The sequence below is a fragment of the Rhinoderma darwinii genome, chromosome 3 (genome assembly GCF_050947455.1).
Source record: "Rhinoderma darwinii isolate aRhiDar2 chromosome 3, aRhiDar2.hap1, whole genome shotgun sequence".
Classification (NCBI taxonomy): domain Eukaryota; kingdom Metazoa; phylum Chordata; class Amphibia; order Anura; family Rhinodermatidae; genus Rhinoderma; species Rhinoderma darwinii.
The window spans coordinates 112,930,864-112,953,499 of NC_134689.1; the positions used below are offsets into that span (position 1 = coordinate 112,930,864).

At 41.8% G+C, this 22,636-nt stretch overlaps 1 protein-coding gene across 7 annotated transcripts in view; it reads left to right on the forward strand.

Moving 5' to 3' along the window:
* Positions 1–22,636, forward strand: part of SERHL2 (serine hydrolase like 2) — a 111,091-nt gene that overhangs the window by 79,998 nt on the left and 8,457 nt on the right. For all 7 annotated transcript variants that reach the window (XM_075856583.1, XM_075856585.1, XM_075856581.1 and 4 more), the window contains 5 exons: positions 8,230–8,304; positions 17,849–17,949; positions 19,103–19,182; positions 20,092–20,126; positions 21,096–21,172. In XM_075856583.1, coding sequence (XP_075712698.1) covers positions 8,230–8,304; positions 17,849–17,949; positions 19,103–19,182; positions 20,092–20,126; positions 21,096–21,172 — 368 coding nt within the window. The remainder of the gene's footprint in view (positions 1–8,229; positions 8,305–17,848; positions 17,950–19,102; positions 19,183–20,091; positions 20,127–21,095; positions 21,173–22,636) is intronic.

The window sequence follows — 22,636 nt, forward strand, 5'->3', positions numbered from 1 at the left end:
ATAAATGACTTGATAAGTGAAAAAGGGCGTTTGTGTTTTGTGTTATTATTTGAAACTTTTATTGTATGTTTTACAACTTTTATTTTTACTTTTTTTACACTTTTTTTTTATACTTTTCTTTAGTCCCACTAGGGGACTTGAATGTCCAACTGTTTGTTTGATGTTCTAATACATTGCACTACCTATGTAGTGCAATGTATTGGAACTGTCAGTTGTTCACTAACAGCAAGCCGATCAGGCTCCGCCTCTGGGCGGGGCCTAATCAGCTCACGTAATGGCAGACAGGAGTCCATTGTTAGGGCTCCTGTTGCCATATTAACAGTCGCCAGCCTTGCCATCGCATGGCAAGGCTGCCGATTTTCTACAAACCTCTAGGATGCAGCGATCACAATGGATCGCTGCATCGAAGGGGTTAATGCCAGGAATCGAAGCTAGCTCCGGTTCCTGGCGATAGATCGGGGTGTCCGCTGTAACATACAGCGGACACCCACTGCTGATGACGCCGGCTCAGCTTCTGAGCCGGAAGCTGAGGCGGCGCTATCTTGCCGATGGTACCGGAAGCCTCCTGGGCCCCGCCGACGACGGGGCATAGGAGGATTCCGTTACAGGCTGATCGGGAGGTAAGCATTAGCCCTCCGATCGCCTTTGCAGCCACCGGCAACCCAGCGATCACGTTGCTGGGGTGCCGGTGGCTATAAACTCCTCACATGCTGCGATCTCTATTGAATGCAGCATGTGAGGGGTTAATCGGCCGGATCGGATGCTGGCTCCGGTCCTGGCCGATACCTCAGGGTGCCAGCTGTAACATACAGCTGTCACCCGGCGGTGATGTCGCTGGCTCAGCTCCTGAGCCAGCTTCATCTCCATGACGTACAGTAACATCAAAATGCGGTAAGACACCGTTTTTATTGACGTTAATATACGTGATCCGGCGGGAAGGGGTTAAATGTATCTGCTTGTAAGACAGGCAGTTATACCACACAAAGTTGCTAATTAACATCCCCATATGTCTACTTTTAGATTGGCATCGTTTTTGAACATCCTTTTATTTTTCTATGACATCACAAGGCTTTGAACTTTAACAGCAATTTCTCACATTTTCAAGAATATCAAAAGGCTCTTTTTACAGGGGTCAGTTCAGTTGTGAAGTGGCTTTGAAGGCCTTATATATTAGAAACCCCAAAAAAGTCACCCCATTTTAAAAACTTCACCCCTCAAAGTATTCAAAACAGCATTTAGAAAGTTTTTTTTAACCCTTCAGACGTTTCACAGGAATTAAAGCAATGTAGAGGTGAAATTTACAAATTTCAACTTTTTTTGCAGAAATTTATTTTTACATTTTTTTGTAACACAGACAGTTTTACGAGAGAAATGCAATTCGATATAAATTGCCCAGGTTCTGCAGTTTTAGGAAATATCCCACATGTGGCCCTAGGGTGCTACTTAACTGAAGAACTGGCCTCAGAAGCAAAGGAGCACCTAGAGGATTTTGGGGCCTTATTTTTATTAGAATATATTTTAGGCACCATGGCAGGTTTGAAGGGCTCTTGCGGTGCCAAATCAGTGGAAATCCCCCAAAAGTGACCCCATTTTGGAAACTGTACCCCTTGACGAAATTATCTAGGGGTATAGTGAGAATTTTGACCCCGCAGGTTTTTTGCAGAAATTATTGGAATTAGGCCGTGAAAATAAAAATCTACAATCTTTCAAAGAAAATGTAGGTTTAGGGATTTTATTTTTTCTCATTTCCACAAAGACTAAAGGAGAAAAAGCACTGCAAAATTTGTAAAGCTATTTCTCCCGAGTAAAACTATCCCATATGTGGTCATAAACGGCTGTTTGGACACATGGCTGGGCTTAGAAGGGAAAGAGCGCCATTTGGCTTTTGGAGCTCAAATTTAGCAGGAATGGCTTGCGGAGGCCATGTCACATTTACAAAGCCCCTGAAGGGACAAAACAGTGGAAACCCCCCACAAATGACCCCATTTTGGAAACTACACCCATTGAGTAAGTGTTCTAGGGGTATAGTGAGCGTTTTGACCCCACAGGTCTTTTGCAGAAATTATTGGAACTAGGCCCTGATAGTGAAAATCTAAATTTTTTTCAAAGAAAATGTAAGTTTAGCTAATTTTTTCTCATTTCCACAAGGACTGAAGGAGAAAAAGCACTGCAAAATTTGTAAAGCAATTTTTCCCGATTAAAAAAAATACCCCACATGTGGTCATAAACGGCTCTTTGGAAAAACGGCAGGGCTTAGAAGGGAAAAAGCGCTATTTGACTTTTAGAGCTGGCACATCTCTGTGGCCCATCCATGAGCCATGCTTCATGGGTTAATATAGCGCTAAGCAAAAACAAGTTATTCCTAAATATAGGGTCTTGACCCACATATTGGGAAGGCAGTGGGAGGTTAAATGTAAAGGTCAAACTATGGTACGGATCTCCTTAGGGGAAGATGGCCTACCACCTACATCACCTAGTTTCATAGTCTTGGTCTATGTTCAAGACCTACTCATATTACTCTTACAGCCTTATATCCAGATATGTTGGATGTTTGCCCATATGCCACCCCTCATTGCAAATGTTTGGGTTGCAGGTTGGATAAATCCTCTAAAGTTAGGCTGTTCATTGAGCCAAGCAGGTGCCCTGTCTGAAGATGCATTCCATTTCCCTCTGGAGGTGAAGGCAACCTATCTGATTGATTCCACAGAGTATGAATTTCTCCTCTCCAGTGCCCCGCTTAATGCAACTTTTTACTGTCCACCTATGATACACAAGGGCTTGGACTCACTCAAAGGAAGGCTTATAGTGTCTTGGATAGACAGCCTTTGCCAGAATATTGACTTCTATCTGTACTTCATCTATTTGTTACTGCACTGCCCTCCTACATCACGGACACAACCGACCTCAAGCGCCTTGAGGGTGCCCCTGTAGAGGAAGGGCATGTGGCTAGGATGCATTGATGGGAAAGTGTTATATTTCTACATCCCGCGTGAGATGGGCCTGCGAGCAGCGGTGTTCAGTACCATGCCAACAATAGGTTACTTGTGGGACTACTCGAGTTCCTACTTACAAGGAACTACTTACTATTTAACCCTTTCATGCCGACAATCTGTAGATTCACGTCCTTTTCGCACATACCCCGTGCTGCCATGGCGTGAATATATAGATCTCTGTTCCAGCCGGCATAGCGCTGTGAAAAGAGCTCGGACGCCGGCTGTGTCAGTGTCCCCGGCTCCCCAGGAACCTGTTCTCTGACAGCCGAACCGATTGGTTCGGCTACAGAGCATATGATCACCGTTATTAACGGTTTCCTGACCGCCCACAGTAAATTCACGTCGGTGCTTGCTGGGCTCTGTGCAGCGCCGACGTGAATTCACAGTGGGTGTTAAAAGTGCGATCCGGGTGTCTCAGAGTAGTGCTGTGACACCCGGATCGCGCTGTTAACCCCTGCCTCTGGTCCCGGAGACATGACCGGGACCTGATTGGTTCAGGTCCCGATCATGTGATCGCAGGGAAAGTTTGTTGTAGCAACAAACTGGAAAGTTTGTTGCTACAACAAACTTTCACGGGGAATGATTGCGGGTGCTGCCGTTAATTGCATGGCAAAACCGGAGGCCATACAACGGCCTCCGGTCTGCCATTCACGGAAGCCTATGAGGACCAGCTGGTCCTCATAGGCTTCCTGTCAGTGTGACTGTCAACTTCACACTGACAGTTTATAACACGTTACACTACTTAGGTAGTGTAATGTGTTATAGCAGCCATCAGTGCTGCAGGTCTTCAAGTAAAACAAGTTAAAAAAAAAAAAAAAGTAATAAAAATGTTTTATACAAGTGTGAAAACAAGTTATACGTTACAAAAACAAAAAATGCTTTTATTATAGGAAAAAAAATAAAACGTTAAAGTACACATATTTGGTATCACCGTGTTCGTAACAACGCCAACTAGAAAACTATAATATTATTTTTCCCGCACGGTGAACACCGCAAAAAATAATTAAAAAACAATACTAGCATCACTATTTTTTTGGTCATCACCCCTCCCAAAATATAGAATAAAACTGATCAAAAATTTGCATGTACCCCAAAATAATACCAATAAAAACTACAACCCGTCCCGCAAAAAAACAGAATATAGCGACAGATTGTGCAGTGTGTCCAAAAGCGGATAAGATTGGGCACTATTTATCATTGCGACGCCGGGGTTACACATCTATGAATTATTTATTTACCCGATTATTATACCCTCTTATTATGCCCTGATGTACTCTGCCCAGCTTACATATGCCCCCGCATTATAAACTAAAATACCAGCAAAACCCCAAACAGAAATATTACTAAGCAAAATCTGCGCTCCAAAAGCCAAATGGCTTTTTCCAAATGCATGGCACTTGTAAAACTTACATTTTTTTTATATTTTTTCAGAAAAAAAGTAGATTTTCATTTTCACAGAGACATTCTAATAAATATAGCAAAAGACCTGTCAGGTCAAGATGCTAACTATACCCCTAGATAAATTCCTTGAGGTGTGTAGTTTCCAAAACCATTTTTAGGGAGATGCCACTGTTTTGGCACCACAAGAACCCTTCAAACCTGACATGGTGCCTAAAATATAATCTAAAAAATGGAGACCCCAAAATCCTCTAGGTGCTCCTTTGCTTCGGAGGCCGGTTCTTCAGTCCATTATCACACTAGAGCCACATGTGTAATATTTCTAAAAACTGCAGAATCTGGGCAATAAATATTAAGTTGCATTTCTCTGGTAAAACCTTCTTTATTACAGATTTTTTTTTTATTACAAATGAATTTCAGCAAAAAAAAATAAATTTGTACATTTCACCTCTACTTTGCTTTAATTCCTGTGAAACGCCTAAAGGGTTAATAAACTTTCTGAATGCTGTTTTGAATACTTTGAGGGGTGCAATTTTTTAAATGGGGTGATTTATGGGGTCCATCTAGTACATAAGGCCCTCAAAGCCACTTCAGAACTGAACTGGTCCTTCACAAAATAGCCTTTAGAAATTTTCTTGAAAATTTGCAAAATTGCTGCTAAAGTTCTAAGCCGTGTAACGTCCTAGAAAAATGTAATTATTGAAATGTAATTGTTCAAAAACAATGCAAATATAAAGTAGACCTATGGGGATGTTAATTAGCAATAATTTGTGTGGTATTACTATCTGTTTTACAAGTAGATTACATTTAAAATGAGAAAAATTATAATTTTTGCAAATTTTCTTTACATTTTGGTGTTTTTCACAAATAAGCTATGAATTTGACCAAATTTTTCCACTAACAAAAATACAATATGTCACGAGAAAACAGTCTCTGAATCGCTTGGATAGGCAAAAGCATTCCAGAGTTATTACCACATAAAATGACACATGCCAGATTTGAAAAAATGGGGCTGGTCATTGAGGCATCGATGACCCTTGGTCCTGAAAGGGTTAATTGCAAGTTCTACCACGAGTTCAGGGGCGATGCGATGGGGAGCCCATGTGCCCCCACATATGCAAATTTGCTCCTGGGCTGGTGGGAAGAAAGTATAGTTTTTGGTGATGAGATCATTGATAGGGTGGAACTGTGGGCACGGTACATTGATGACAATTTTGTCATCTGGCATAGCTCTGGGGAGGAATTTGAGGAGTTTGTGAGAAGTCTAAACACAAACAAACCTAATTGGTCGTCTTATTTATATACAAAATAAATGCTCACTCGTTACTCTTTTTGGATGTTCGGATCGGCACCTCCATTGCTGGCGAACTGCAGATTGAGGTGTTCAGAAAACAGACGGCTACGAACTCCCTCCTGAGATGGCAATGTAACCGCCCTCTTCCTTTAAAAAGAGGCATTGCAAGAGGCCAGTATTTGAGGCTTCGTAGAAACTTCTCATCGAGGGGGAGTTCGTTGGCCAAGCAGGGTACCTTAGGTCCCGCTCCCTAAGTAGGGGGTATCCAGATGAAGTGCTTAGACCAATGTTTGATAGCTTTGTCTAGAGAACGTAATCATTTGCTAGTCCCAAAGATTAAAACGAATGAAGGCTGTGACACGATAAGAATGATAACAACCTTTGATAATGGGTTTAGTGTACCAAGGGAGATTTTTGGGTAGCGCTGGAACATTCTTAACCCCTTAGTGAGAGAGCCATTTTTTGCTTTTTCATTTTTCACTCCCCGCATTCCAAATGCCATAAAATTTTTATTTTTACATCAATGGAGTGGTATGAGGGCTTCGTTTTTGCGGGAGGAGTTGTAGTTTGTATTGGCACTATTTAAAGTACCATATCATTTTCTGAGTAACTAAAAATAAATTCTATGTGGGGTGGAAATGGAAAAAACTGATTTGTTCATGGGTTTAATTTTTATGGCTTTTACTCTGCGGTAATAAAACGCAACTTAACTCAATACGATTACGGTGATACCCAATTTGTATCGCTTTTTTTATACTTTACTTTTACAAAGAAAAAAACAATTGTTTAAAAATTTTTTTGCATCACCACATTCTGAGAGAGAACTTTTTTTTTCGTCTATTGAGCAGTATCAGGGCTTACATATAACTTTTTGATCACTTTTTATTACCTTTTTGTTTTTTATGAGCCAAGGTGACTAAAAAACAGCGATTTGTTTTTAAAAATGTTATATTTTTTACGGCGTTGACCGTGCGAGTTAAATAATGTTATATTGTAGTAGTTCAGACTTTTACGGACGTGGCTATACCAATTTGTGTTTTTTGTTTTTTGTTTTTTTTTTACATTACTTTAATAGCAAATGGGAAAAGGTATTTTTTTTTGTTGTTTTTTTTACACTTTTTACATTCCCCCTAGGGGATTTTAACCAGCGATTGTTAGATGTCTGGTACAAGATGCTGCAATATTAATGTATTGCAGTATACAGAGGCAGGGCTTAACAGAGGCAGAAAGAATGCAGACCTTGGGGGCCTTCATGTTATGGCAACCATCGGCATCGGGGCCAATGGGCATCTTTCTAACTGCTTAGAGGACGCAGCTGCTATTGTGCGCGGCATCTAAATGGCTAAATGACGAGGAACAGTATCATCGCTGTTCCTGGCCTTTAGTGCAGGGTGCCAGCTGTAATATACAGCTGAAACCCGCAGCGTATAGAGCGGGCTCATCGCATGTGCCCGCACCATACTTCACCCCCCACACCAGGACGTGCAGTTGCGTCCAAGTGTGCGAAGGGGTTAAAATGGATGTGGATATTAGAGATGTATTGGGCCCATCCCCTCAGATCACATATTCTTCCACAGAAGAAGAGGCCACTCCCTAAGAGACAGGCTGGTCCATAGTCCCTTTACCCCCAAAGCCCGAAAAGGCATATGGCTGGAGAGAAAAATAGACTGTAGGGGCAGTGGAAGAGTATCATGCCAGTTTATACAATGTGGTAAAACCTGAGTTCTGTAAATAAGAAGACATATAAGATCAATGAGGTCTTAAGCTGCAGGTCACAGGGAGTAATATTGAAACTGTGTGCGTGGGGCGTGGGTACGTGCGTGTGTGTTAGTTAAATGGAATATGTGGGAAAGACACCTGGGAATTTCACTGGAGAATAAGCGACCACATTGGGGACATGAACCATTACTTTTGACCCATGCTGTAAGCTCACTATTTATTTCATTAGACTTGAGCCAGTATATATTTTTTCTCTTGTATTTATTACATGTGACCCTTAGCTGTTTTGGCAGAAATTGTTTTTGTACCCACTGTGAAAACCCACTGTTGACTCCCGGAAGGGAAGAAACACGTTGGGTATATTAGGGTAATATGTAGGGTTTCTGTAGTGTAGAGACAGTTTGTTTAGCCAGTCTCCGCTAAGTACATGGGGTCAGTGACAGTCCTGTTGTTCTCCTAGTTTTAGGGTGAGACAGGGACAGTTTTGTGCCTTGTGTTTCCAGACCTGCTGCTGCAATTTATTGGTTCCTCATCTTGGGCAACTATGACAGTGACTTACATTGAGGATTCGCTATGACTGAGCAAGGAGTCTGGTATGATCCACCAAGTTACTTTACAATGTTATTATTTTCATTATTAGTGGAATGCTGTTATGGGACGCACCCTAGCTGCTACGTATATGTTGTTTGTTATGTGCATTTAAATCTTTCAATGAAAATGATTATGGTTGATTTTTATTTAGCTGCCTCTTCTGATTTGATTAAAACAAATACACATATAGAGTGTTAAAAAGTTTGCCTTTAAATATATCTCTTCATTCTATAGTTTGCCTCCATATTTCCTGAAAAAGTTTATCACCTAATACTCCTGGATTCCTATGGATTTTTCCCTGTCCAATCAGTAAGTAGGATTGTATTTATTTAACGTTGAATTAAATTGAATTGTTTAGAATACTTGCATCTGTGAATTGTGTGAAACATAATGAGCTCTCCTGACATATCCGTTTTACTAAATACTTGCATTCTCCATAAAAGAACAATTCTACCTACCTTGTCATTAGGGTGTTTCGCTACAAAGTGTCAGACTGTGTAGGGGCGTACCCTGTTGACAAAGGAAGCTGTAACTGCCAGTTGTGAGTTTATTCATACATTTCCGGAAGTAAGAACAGAGGAGAGGTAAAACGCAGGACTTAACGAAACTCCAGAATTGTTAACACATGCCAGTAAAACAGCAGGTTTAATCCGTAATCAAGGTTTTTACATTTAGTATCATTCAGTGTATTAAGGCTAGGGCTATATATCAATTTGTGGCCGTTTGAGATAATATCGCAATGTCGCTCCTGCTAAATCGCAACTTATGATAGTGAATGCGAATTCATTGTGCCCCGCAAGTTACTGTGACCGCAACATCACAGTCAGCAGAAATCCAAACTTGCTGGATTTTTGCGCGATTACATTCACTATCCACAGGTCGTCTGTTGCCCTAGCCTTAGTGTATTTGAGAAATCTGAGAAGAAATAAATATATTTCTTGTTCGTTGCATTGGGGGAGACAGATCGTAGGTATATGCAGTTGCCACTAGGAGTCTTAACACAAAAAATTTAAAAAGTGGCACCTCCTACAGGATATACCCCGCCTACAGACACTGAGCTATTCAGTATTCGCTTAGTGTCCGTAGGAGGCTGGCACTTCTGCTGTTGCAACAGAGTCTACCATTTTTTTTGGTTAATTTATTTTTTTCTTTTTACAGCTGGAAAAAAGGCTGATAGATGTATCCCTTCTTTCCCCTCCATGCCAGGTGCACAGTTTCATAATACAAATGCGTTGTTACCCCCTGCTTATGAAGACAAGTGGGACAAGCGCATCAGCTCCTCTGTCACCCACCAGTCTAAGGAGCATCAGCTCCTATCTCTCCCACCAGTGTCTCCCCTTACCAAAGGGTAAGCCACTAAGGTGGGGGTTCCCCTGCTGGTCAAACTTTTGGGAGATGGAGGATGATGTGAGGGTGAGTGCCCCCCCCCCCCCGGGTCTCCGTTTGTGTACACACTATCCAACGGGTCCACTGGGCTCCACCCACTAACCCTTACCTTTTTTTGTCTTCGTAGTCTCTGAAATTTTATTGGCGCCGTTTCCGGCCGACCTAATAGCTGACGACAACGTCTTTCATTTCCAATACAGAACGGCGCCATAGAGCCGGTCTCCGTATTTTGCGGCAGTGTGCGTATTTAGCTGGGGGTCATGCCCCTTCTCCAATAGCGCGCTCTCATCACATGGGGATTCAGCATCTCTCCTCTGATTGACTCCTGAGGAGCACATGTCCGATGGCGGTTAAACGTGGCAGTTCGGGGCATGGCCTAGTTTCCCATCTGTGTCTCTCCTTTATTCCGACAGATGCTGCTGGAGACAACAGGACCTCCCGACCGTTTTTTACAGATTTTTTGCCGTAGGACAAGTGCAAAACACTTCTGAACCCGGATAGGACCTGCCCTTGACCTCCCCTTTATCCTACTGGTGCCTTTACTCACTGTAGGAGTGTGTTTTTTTCCTAGCAGACCTAGGTAAAAGGAAGCCATTACTTACTATTGGAGTAGTTTATTGCTGCACAGTACCTGAGTGGTTTTATTCTCTCTACCTCCACTGTTTTCTCCAGTGTGTAGTGTAGTGACCCCCTCTACTACAATGTCTTGACCCCAGGGGAGAACCTTTTTGCCAGACAAACATTACTGTCCATTATGCATGCTCTAAATGCAGCACTAAGTTTCCTTGTGGTCATCCTACTTCCCTATGTGATACATGCCTGTCTCCTGGCCAAGCACCTGTGGCCTATGCACCCCTGCCACCCCTAGCGTTGCCCACGCCTGGTATGGTGGGTTTTGATCTGGAATGGGCCAATTCCCTTTCCAAATCACTGAACAGGCCATACTTACTTATGAGTGTAGGTACACCCACCACCTCCCAACAGGATGCGGACAACACCAAAATGCTACATAGAGGGATATTACACAGGTGCAATATACTTATAAACGCCCACTCACACGCCTACTATTCATGAAGGGGGGGAGGCTGCTTTATCATTTGCAATTTTCTATATATATATGCCATGTCAGTGTCCGATATATTGTGCCCAGCATGTGCCACCGGAGATATACACCCCATTAACTGTAATGTGGGTTCTCCCGTGTACGGCAATACCCGACGTGGCTGTTATTAGCTGCCTGGGCACACGGCGGGGATCAGAAGGAAAGGACCACCATTTGGCCTACTGGAGCTTTTCTGGTGCTAAGTCATGTATGCAGAAGCCCCCGAGGTACCAGTACAGTTGAAACCCCCGAGGAGTGACTCCATTTTAAAAACTACACCCCTTAAGACATTCATCTAGAGGTATAGTGAGCATTTTGACTCCACAGGTACTGTGATAATGCGCAGCAGATGGTGCAGAGTGAGATTTGCAATTTTCTATATATGTATGCCATGTCAGTGTCCGATATATTGTGCCCAGCATTAACCACCGGAGATATACACCCCATAAACTATAATGTGGGTTCTTCTGGGTACGGCAATACCCTACATGTGGCTGTTATCAGCTGCCTGGGCACACGGCAGGGCTCAGAAGGGAAAGATGAGGGGGATAAGCTGTGCAGAGTGCATATGGGTAAATTAAAAATTAAGGGATGCATGATAAATTCTAAAACAATCTTTCATACAGAGCCCTGGTTTTTCGGGACACGTGTCGCATTGGTATATTGTGTCCTTCCTTATCCCCCTCTTTAAGCAGACTGCACTTTTTTTTACTTTTTCCCTTCTTGCCAGTTTGGGGAACTTCTCCTGGAAAGTGTTGCCCTGGTACGATGCGTGTGGCCTCGCTTCCAGAAGTACTGGGTGCCCGCTTCTTGGTCCCTAAAGATTAGGTTCTTAATAACCACTTCTTGAAATTCCAGGAATGTTCCCCCCTGGCCTGTACATCGACGTAGCACTTACGCATTGTACAATGCCATCTGTATGATGTGCACGGCCAGCTTCTTATACCACACCGCATGGCGATGTAGGGCTTCAGGACTTGATCTGACAAGTCCACCCCTCCCATGTACCTATTGTAGTCCAGGATGCAGTCTGGTTTGGGGGGTCTATGTACGGGTACCTCGTATGGGTACTGGTGTGGCCATGTATTGTTGTCAATACAAGGACATCTCTCTTGTACTTGACACAATATGTTGCTGCTAGAATGTGCCCTGCTCTCACCCCTTCTTGTTTGCCCTGCAGAGTCTTAGGGAGGCCTCTCAGATTTCTTCTAGCAGTGCCGCAGCACTTCTGGAGGCGAGGCACTTGAAGAGTGGGACGCTGGTATAAAAATCATCTAGGTAGAGGTGGTAACACTGGTCCAGCAGTGGGTGCACCAAATCCCACTCAATTTTTGCGTTAACTCCCAGTAAGGGGGGGGGGGGCATTCTGGAGGCTGAATACTGGTGTCCTTCCCTTCATATATCCTAAATCTGTAGGTATACCCTGATGCACTCTCGCACAGCTTATACAGCTTCACGATATACCTTGCCCTCTCACCCGGCAGGTACTGGCGGAATTGAAGCCTCTCTTTAAAATGTACCAAGGACTCATAAATAGAAATACACTTCTCGGGGGTGTATGCTTGGGAAAACCGGGCACTGAAACGGTCTAATAGGGGTCTCCATTTATACAAACGGTCAAAACTGGGTCTCGGGGTGGGCACGGCTCATTATCGGTATAATGTAAGAATCGAAGTATTGCCTCATAACGCATCCTGGACACGGCCATGCGGTACATCGGGGTGTGGTATAAGAAAAAACCTCTTTGTTTTTTTTAGGTTTCAGTTCTGAAGTTGCTTTGAGGGACGTAAATATTAGAAACCCCTATCAAACACCCCATTTTATAAACTAGGCCCCTCAAAGTATTCAAAACAGCATTTAGAAAGTTTATGAACCTTTTAGGTGTTTCACAGGAATTTAAAGCAAAGTAGAGGTGAAATTTACATATTTCATTTTTTTGGTCAGAAAATCCTTTTTATTTCATTTTTTTTTTCTGTAAAACAGAAGGTTTTACCAGAGAAACGCAACTCAATACTTATTGCCCAGATTCTTCCGTTTTGAGAAATATCCCACATGTGCGCTAATGTACAGAAGCACCGGCCTCCAAAGCAAAGGGGCACCTAGGGGATTTTGAGGCCTCCTTTTTATTAGGCACCATGTCCGGTTTGAAGAGGTCTTGTGGTGCCAAAACAGTGGAAACCCCCCAAAAGTGACCCTATTTTGGAAACTAAACCCCTTGAGGAATTCATTGTACTTTTCATGGGGTGCATGCGACTTTTTGATCAGTTTTTGTTCTATTTTTAAGTAGCGCGGTGACTAAAAAACAGCAATTCTACGATTTTGTTTTTTATTAAAAAATTTTTTTTTACAGCGTTCACCGTGCGCTATAAATGACATATTCACTTTGTTTGGGGGCGATGCGATACCATGTGTTTATATTTTTATGTCTTATGGCGTTAGCACAATAAAATACTTTTTAAGTCATTTACTTTTTGTGTTGCCTTATTCTAGGAGCCATAACGTTGTTTTTTTTCCATCAAGAAAGCCGTGTGAGGACTTGTTTTTTGCGTAACGAATTGTAGTTTCGATCAGTGCCATTTTTAGGTACATGCGACTTTTTGATCTCTTTTTATTTAATTTTTTGGGAAGTGAAGTGATTCTGGTATGGTTTATTATTTTCTTTTACGGCGTTCACCGTGCAGGATAAATAACTAAATACTTTTTTAGTTCAGGCCGTTACGGACGCAGCGATACCAATTATGTATAGTTTATTTATTTTTATTAATAATAAAGGACTGATGAGTGAAAAATGGGGATTTTTACTTTTGTTACTTTTAAAACTTTTATTTTGTTATTTTTACACAACTTTTTTTTAACTTTATTACTTTGTCCCACTAGGAGACTTGAGGGCAGGAGGCGCTGATCGCTATTCTAATACACTGCACTACATGCGTAGTGCAGTGTATTAGAGCTGTCAGCTACTCACTGACCGCAAGCATAGTGGGTCCTGACCCATCTGTAGATGGCATAGCCGGACGCCATTGTTAGGCGTCCAGTTGCCATAGCCACCATCGCCGGCCGCTATCGTGTAGGTGGCCGACGATGGTAGCTTAACCCCTAAGAATCCGCGATCGCTATTGAATGCAGCTTCCAAGGGGTTAATGAGCGGGGACAGAGCGATCGGTCCCCTCTGAAGGAGCTGTGGCAACTGCTGTACGAGACCGCAGCTGTCACAGCTCCTATATGTGCCGAAATGGCCGTTCCCCCTACGACGTACTATTCCAGCGCCGAGCGCGAACTATGCACTTAGCACGACGGAATAGTACGTCGCTGATCGTGAAGGGGTTAAATACCTTGCCTATTTTAGAGTTTCTAGCCATTACTGACGTGACCATACCAATTATATATACTTTTTTATCTTTATGGTATGCTATTGTTCATTTGCTTCCTAAATACGAAACTAAGCGACTTTGTAAATAATCTTCATTAACAAATTTCCTGCCACTTTGCTGCTGTACAGTCTGTGTAACTCCTGAATATACAATGCTTTCGGAAAGTCTTCAGACCCTTTCAATTTTTTTCACATTTTGTTATGTTGAGGCCTTGTGCTAACCTAAATAAAATAATAAAGTTTTTCCCCATTATTCTGCACTCAGTACTCCAAAATGACAAAGTCATAACAGTAGTAATCTTTGCTAATTTATTGATAAGGAAAAACTAAAATATTGCATTGACATAAGTATTCAGACCCTTTACTTTAGTAGTTAGTTGAAGCATCTTTGGCAGCGATAACGGCCCACAGTGTTCTTGGTTATGATGACAAAAGGTTTGCACACCTGGTTTTGGAGATTTTCTGCCATTCTCAGTCTGAGGCCTCATGCACACGAACGTAATTATGGGCCGTAATTACAGCCCGTAATTACGGGCCCATAGACTTCTATTGGCCACGGCTACCTACCCGTATGCTTATAGAACATGTCCTATTTCAGGCAGCGGGCAGGCCCGTAGAAGTCTATAGGGCTTCCGTAATTACGGGTGACTACGTGTGTGCACCTGTAATTACGGGAGCGTTGCTAGGAGATGTCAGGGGATAGTCACTGTCCAGGGTGCTGAAAGAGTTAAACGATCGGCAGGAACTCTTTCAGCACCCTGGACAGGGACTACCGATCACAATATAGATCAACCTGTAAAAAAATAAAAAAAAAGACGTTCATACTTACCCAGAACTCCCTGCTTCTTCCTCCTGTCCGGCCTCCTGGGATGACGTTACAGCCCATGTGACCGCTGCAGCCAATCACAGGCTGCAGCGGTCAGATAGACTGACGCGTCATCCAGGGAGGTCGGGCTGGATGTTGAAAGAGGGACGCGTCACCAAGACAACGGCCGGGTAAGTATGAATTTCTTTTACTGCGGAAAGGGCTGTCCCTTCTCTCTATCCTGCAATGATAGAGAGAAGGGGCTGCCGATTAGTGCAGTGCAATTTTGCAGCGAAAACGTGCCCGTAAATATGAGTGGAATACCGGTGACACCGGACCCGTATTTACTGGTGCAATACGGGTCGAATACGTTTGACCAAGGACCTGTATTTACGCCAGTATTTACGGGAGGAAAAAAATACGTTCGTGTGCATGAGTCTTGAGAGTCCTTTTGGTGCTTTTTTGCAAACTCCAGGTGGGCTTTCATGTGTCATTTACTGAGGAAAGGCTTCTTTCTGGCCACTTTGCCATAAAGCCCAGATTGGTGGAGTACTGCAGTAAGGTTGACCTTCTGGAAGTTTCTCCCATCTGCACACTGGATCGTTGGAGCTCAGCCAGAGTGACCATTGTGTTCTTGGTCACCTCTTCTCCCCTGATTACTTAGTTTGGTGGGGCAGCCAGTCCTGGTTGTTACAAACTACTTCCATTTAAAGAGGCTCTGTCACCACATTATAAGTGCCCTATCTTGTACATAATGTGATTGGCGCTGTAATGTAGATTACAGCAGTGGTTTTTATTTAGAAAAATTATCTATTTTCACCAAGTTATGACCTATTTTAGCTTTATGCTAATGACTTTCTTAATAGACAACTGGGCGTGTTTTTACTTTTGACCAAATGGGCGTTGTGGAGAGAGGTGTATGACGCTGACCAATCAGCGTCATACACTTCTCCCCATTAATTTACTCTGCACATACTGATCCTGCGTTGTTCACTATGTTCAGTCACATACACTCACATTAACGTTACTAAAGTATGTTGACAGTAAATAGACATCGCGTCCAACCAGGACGGTATGTCTATTCACAATCTCGACACTTAGGTAATGTTTGTGTGTGACTTACTCATACAGCACATCAAGATCACGCTGTGCTGTCATTTACAGCGAGATCTCGCAAGATTACGCTTGCTGTGCTGTAAATCCTACACAAACGTTACCGAAGTGTCGGGATTGTGAATAGACATCCCGTCCTGTTTGGACGTGATGTCTATTTACTGTCAAGACACATCAGTAAGGTTAATGTGTGTGTATTTGACTGCACATAGTGAAAAACGCAGGATCACTATGTGCAGAGTAAATGAATGGGGAGAAGTGTATGACGCTGATTGGTCAGCATCATACACTTCTCTCCACAACGCCCACTTGGTCAAAAGTAAAAACACGACCAGTTGTCTATTAAGAAAGTCATTAGCTTAAAGCTAAAATAGGTCATCGGCACTTATAATGTGGTGACAGATCCTCTTTAAGAATTATGGGGGCCACTGTGCTCTTGACAAATTTCAGTGCAGCTGAAATTTTCTTCCATCCTTCTCCTGATCTGTGCCTCCACACAATCCTGTCTCTGAGCTCTATAGGCAGTTCTTTCCTCCTCATGTCTTTGTTTTTGCTCTAATATGCATTATCAGCTGTGAGACCTTGTATAGACTAGGGTTGTCACGATACCAAAATTTGGACTTCATGACCGGTACTTTGTGTAGCATTGCGGTTTTCGATACCAAAACAATACTTTGCCAACAGTAACAAAAAAAAGATTCTTCCATTTTCTGATGTGAGGCACGTGGTATCATGAATTTTAAACCTGCATGTGCCTCACATTAATAGTAATTAATCCCATCATGTTTCTCTGTCATAATGGACAACATTGGGTTAATGTGTAAGGTACATGATGGGGTTAATTACTATTAATGTGAGCCACATGGAGGTTAAATTCATCACACCTCGTGCCTTACATTAATAAGTGAAAAAGGTTTTATTTCTTATAGCTTACACATAAATGACGCCAAAAATGTGGTGTTCAGGTTATTACGGCCGCGCCAATACCGAATATGTGTATATGTTATGTATTAAGACTTCTTTTAATGTTTATTGTAAAAAATGTCTGTATTTTTTTAATTTAACATTACTTTGTTTTTACTTTTTTATTCTTAAACTTTAATGTACTGGCATATATATCTATATGCCAGTACATTCGCTTTTCGACAGATAATACACAGGCAGTTGTTAGGACATACCTAACAGGAAATATGGATGTTGTCTGTGTGCTGTCCGTGGTTTTCAAGCACCCAAAGACCTCAATGGGCGACTAGGTGCGCAAAAACGCACCAATATAGGACATGCAGTGAGTTTCACGCAATGGACACTCGTTGCGTGAAAACTCATGCATGTTTGAATAGCCCCATTGAAATGAATGGATCCGTGTGCTGTGCGTTATTTCAATGCACTGCACACGGACGAGGAACGCGCTCAACTGAATGAGCCCTTAGTGTCAGGGTATGCACAGTAGAGAGGAGATTATATAGGGGCTATATTATAGGTAGAAAGCAGTACGGGGATGTAGTGGTGCTGTTACACGAAAGCATCCTGAATTGACGTCCAGCATGTATTACTTGGAGGGCCACGCCACAGGAACAAACTGCATATTAGAGGGTCTGAAAATAAATGCAGTAATGAAGATTGCAGCCTAAAATTTAGTGCTAATTGTTTAACGCTAGGTATCCACTAACATATGTAAAAATAATTTTTTACATGTCAAAGGTTTTCATAGTCTTAAGTTGAGACATTTTCACTTGTTTTCTCTGTGTAATATTTTAACTTTGCAAAGGGTGCTTCACATGGCTTACAGAAGCCATTTTTCTTGAACAGCAACATGGTAACATATGTAACGTATATTTGGAGCCAAACAATAATTTGGATCCTGTCCGGGAAATGCAGGAAAACCTTTCCCTAAGTTGATTACCCATGATGAGACCTAATTCCCATTTTTGGTGCCTAATATGAATCTTACAAGGAGCTGTAATATGCCTCTGTGAATGCAGCGTTAATGGGTGATTTAATGTATAACAAGTTAGCTAAATAATTGCATTAAGTTCTTTGGAAGACATCATCTAAATATTGTTAATTCTGTTTACAGGACTTAATACACAGCCATCTAAAAAAGGCAATCACCCATTACTCTCGCTTAGAGGGTGTAAATGCAGCAAAGGTTTATACCCCGGAAAGAGCCTTGCAAAGGTTAGTATGGGAAGTGTGTGTGTGTGTGTGCGTGTGCGTGTGCGTGTTATGTCATCAGTATATAGTGTTAAACAGGGCTGCAATACGTCCATCTAAAACCAACCTAAGGCTTCATTAAGAACTGGATCGGGTCCTGCCAGAACAAAGCACGAAAACTTTTCCCCTAATAAAACATCTTTGGAAAATGTAGGCTTACCTGTCAGATCATGAAGCATAATTCATCATTCCAGAGAATGCATTTACAGCTTTACAGACCAATAACATTGTGCTTTACACCACTACAGCCGACGATTGGCAATTCACGTGGTGATCTCAAGCATGTGTGCGTCTGCTGAACTATGGAAACAGAATCCATTAAGCTCACATCAGTTAGTTCTTATGCTAACATTTCTTTTTGGAATGCTACTAGGGACAAATTATTTTTATATGCTCTTTGCATCAGCACTCCTGTTTTGTGAACCTGTGTGGACTACCATTTTTAAGCTGAACTGGTGTTGCCCCTAGACGTTTCCACTTCAAAATAGCAGCATAAACAGTTAGCTGGGTCACCTATGTCATGGCTGAAATGTGACAAACGAACAAAAGTACCTGAGTACTTCATTACACTCCATTCTTCTTCTTATGCAGTAATTCCAAACATAGTAGAACCCCTGTTGCTTTCCCCCACCACATTCCCACTCCTGGAGAACTGCAACATGACTCTGGGCTCTTATGGCCCATTACCAACTACATTGCCTGCCACTATGGTACGTACACCTTTGCTAAACAGTAACATACAGAATGCTGGTAAACATTTTACAATCACTTGACAAAAATGTTTATTTCATACAGTGGTACAGGTCAGACAAAATGCCCACATTGCATCTAAGAAAGGATGTGCGGAGTTGACTATAAATGTGCGTTTGTAATAAATGAAGAGTGGAAAAGTTCTGCCGAGGCTTTGTTGACCACACGAATTAGAGCTGCAATATAACAGAGGAGAGCGTTATAATCTCAAAAATTTTCTCCCTGAGAATCATTAGAATTCTTTCATCTGTGTTGTGTATTGTGTGCTGGAAGATGCAGTGGTCCAGTGCAGAACTATGTTTTATATACTTATGTTTGAGTCAGCAACATTAACGCAAATTCTTTTATCTTTTTGATATTTATTTAGGTTATTAGATGGAAATCCATCATTAAATTCGGATACTGCCAAAGTGCTCCTGCAGCGTGGGACTAAACCTGTGCCTGGTGGTAAGCACATACATTGATGATGTTTTATACTACAAACTCGGAGAAATGTATTCCATACATTGGTCAGGGTCCTCAAGATCATGCCACCTTGAGCTGTGTGCCCTAGTTGTGGACATTGTAGGCAGATAATGCAAATGACTGAAGTATTAATACTAAACAGTCATAAAATAATGTATAATAAGCTGAACATCTGTCAATTCCATCACCCCATGTAAAAGGCATTATATTTTTCCCCCTAGACCGTGACAATTTGGTCATTTGACCGTGTGTACATGCTACTCTATGAAGGAAAAAGTTGTGAAACTTTTTCAACTTGCGGGAAAAGCACGATCAAGCTGCATGTGATTTGCAGTTGTATAAATTTAATATCGCAGTTGTGCGAATTCAACAGCCCCACAGGAAAAGGCCCTTGAGCTTTGTGTCCGTGCTGGATAAAAGTTGATGCTGTAGTATCCTTCCAAAACTTATGTACATACATAACAGGATATTTAGTTGTTCTGTACAGGGTGATCTCAAGAATGATCTTGGCATTGCACACTGAACAGAAAAGTCTTTAGTGAGAAATATTTTCTGATTTTTACCATAACATTGAATATATAAATGTATGCTTTATTATGATTCATGATCAAATATTGATAAAATTTAATTTTCATTAGATTGGGGTCTTTGTGTCGATGCCTAGCTTAAGACATGTCTGTCAGTGATGCCATAGAATGTTCATATTATACTGAAAAGTTAGATTTTTTTTTATCTATTGGCACAAGAGAATGTGGATTTAAAGCTCCACATATAGTCAACAATAAGAAGACAGACTTTAAATTGTAGGTTTAAAAGGAATCCGTCGCTCCATTAATTCTGTTCTGTTTGATGGTGGATAAGGAGAGTGTTTTAATTTCCTGTTTTCTGTAGGTTTGGTGTTCAGTAGAGATATAAGGATCACTGTGGTAAGAATTTTCTTTTTAAATACAGGAAGAAGAAAGTTACATTTTAAATATGTTGCACAAGTTGACGTTTTTGATTGAAGTAAAAGTTGCACAATTGTTGCTGTAATAATATTCCTGTCAAAGTAAGAAAATTCACATAGTCTTGGCTGAAGTATTACCTGATTCCACCTCCTTACCATTTATAATGATTCCCTTATATATAATGTACTCATTGCCCAAAATGCTCCCTCTACAAGCTAGAACTATTTGGGTAATCGGGGAGAACAGAGAAATCCTACTCCCAGTAGCTATTTTCCCTGGTCCACCAATAGAATACAGGCGCTGTTTATGGCTGTAAATAGTGATTTGCGTAATGGGCAATTGGGGGATTGCTGTAAATATAATAGTCAAGCTCCATTGATATATGGCAATTTGTAATGATTTGCAGCATTCAGCCCAACAAAGCAGGATAGGATGTGTCTGGATAATCCACCTATTGCAACCCTATTAATATGTATATTAATACGCTTGCAATTTTAGCATTGGTTAGTATTTCCAATGCAGTTGCTCTGCACGAGGAACACATGAGAAATACGGAAATTTGCACACACCTTTAGAAATGTCATTGTGCCAAGAGCAGATTGGTGGAGAGTCGGATTTAAGCTGGCCACACACATGCAATAGCGGTCTGCTGACACCTCCATAAACATACATGATCCAATGGGGAGAGGGGAACAACATAGCTTATCTCATTTCCCCAACATCTGGTGTTGGAGGACGGTCAGCAAGCTCCCATACATATGAGATAGTTGGCTGATCCTGTCTATATTAGCAGGTTTGTCCAACTAAACTTGGGAATGGCTTTAGGCAGTGGAACAAAACTAACAGCAAAATTGAGAGACAACAAGATAATTATACTAATGTAGGCCATTTAAATGCACCTTTTATGATACTTAGTTCTTACATTTGCTTTGTTATATCTGTCCTCAGAACAATTCAGCGCCTCTGTCTCTTGAGCAATGTTTGCATATCATGAAGTCCTTTCAGTCTGACGTCCATATTATACTGTAAGTTTCAAATTCCTTATTTCAGGAAGTATAGTTCTTCTGCATGTACAGACACAATTATTGAATGTATTTCATATTTGAACCATATTTAAAGAGAACCTTTCACATCCCCATCCGTGTGCAGCTGAGTGGAGCATGTAATGGGGAGGGCTGCACAAACTCTGGGGCACTTGACATTTTTTTTCTACCTCCCTCCGTTATTTAGATATCAGTGCCATTATATTTGGCGCTCGATATTTAAATAACCCCCTGAACAGTTAACGGAGCGGGTACTGTCAAGGGGGCATGTTACTATGGATGTGACACTATCCAATTAGAAATGGACAGTGTTACATCATAAGCGAGGAGAGAGAGAGTGTGCGCGCCCGCTCTCTCACTCTTCAGCTTTGAAGATCAGGCTTCTGCTGAACTGGCAAGCGGGCATGTCTCTGCTACGGACGTTGCAAAATGGAGTGATAGCCTTCCTTATTCAAAACCCCTTTTACCTTGTACAAATCTCCCACTTTACCAGCACCAAAGCAACACCAGACCATCACATTACCTCCACCATGCTTGACAGATGGCATCAGGCACTCTTCCAGCATCTTTTCAGTTGTTCTGCGTCTCACAAATGTTCTTCTGTGTGATCCAAACACCTCAAACTTCGATTCGTCTGTCCATAACACTTTTTTCCAATCTTCCTCTGTCCAATGTCTGTGTGCTTTTGCCCATATTAATCTTCTCCTTTTATTAGCCAGTCTCAGATATGGCTTTTTCTTTGCCACTCTGCCCTGAAGGCCAGCATCCCGGAGTCGCCTCTTCACTGTAGACGTTGACACTGGCGTTTTGCGGGTACTATTTAATGAAGCTGCCAGTTGAGGACCTGTGAGGCGTCTATTTCTCAAACTAGAGACTCTAATGTACTTGTCTTGTTGCTCAGTTGTGCAGCGGGGCCTCCCACTTCTCTTGTGCTGTCCTCTGAAGGGAGTAGTACACACCGTTGTAGGAAATCTTCAGTTTCTTGGCAATTTCTCGCATGGAATAGCCTTAATTTCTAAGAACAAGAATAGACTGTTGAGTTTCACATGAAAGCTAGGGGATCTTGCTTTCAATTGACTTAAATAGGAGTTGTATAAATATGTACAATGTGCTGCAGGCAGTCAAAATTGTATCTTTTTATTCTATGGGTATGAGAAGGCAAGCATTGGAATTTGGACTTCGCAAAACTGAGAAAATGTTAAAAATATTTACTTTGATAATGAAAAAACATTCATTTTTTAGGTGGTATGGTAAAAATAGCAACTCCTACATTTTTTTAGGGGTTTTGATTTTGCGGCGTTCACCGTGCAGTAGAAATGACACGTCAACTTTACTTCCTGTGTGTCAATATGGTTACGGCGATACCAAATTTAGGGGTAGTTCACAAAAAGTTTTTTGGACGCGGAAACCACGTCGGAATCCGTGTCAAATGGCCAAAATTCCCCT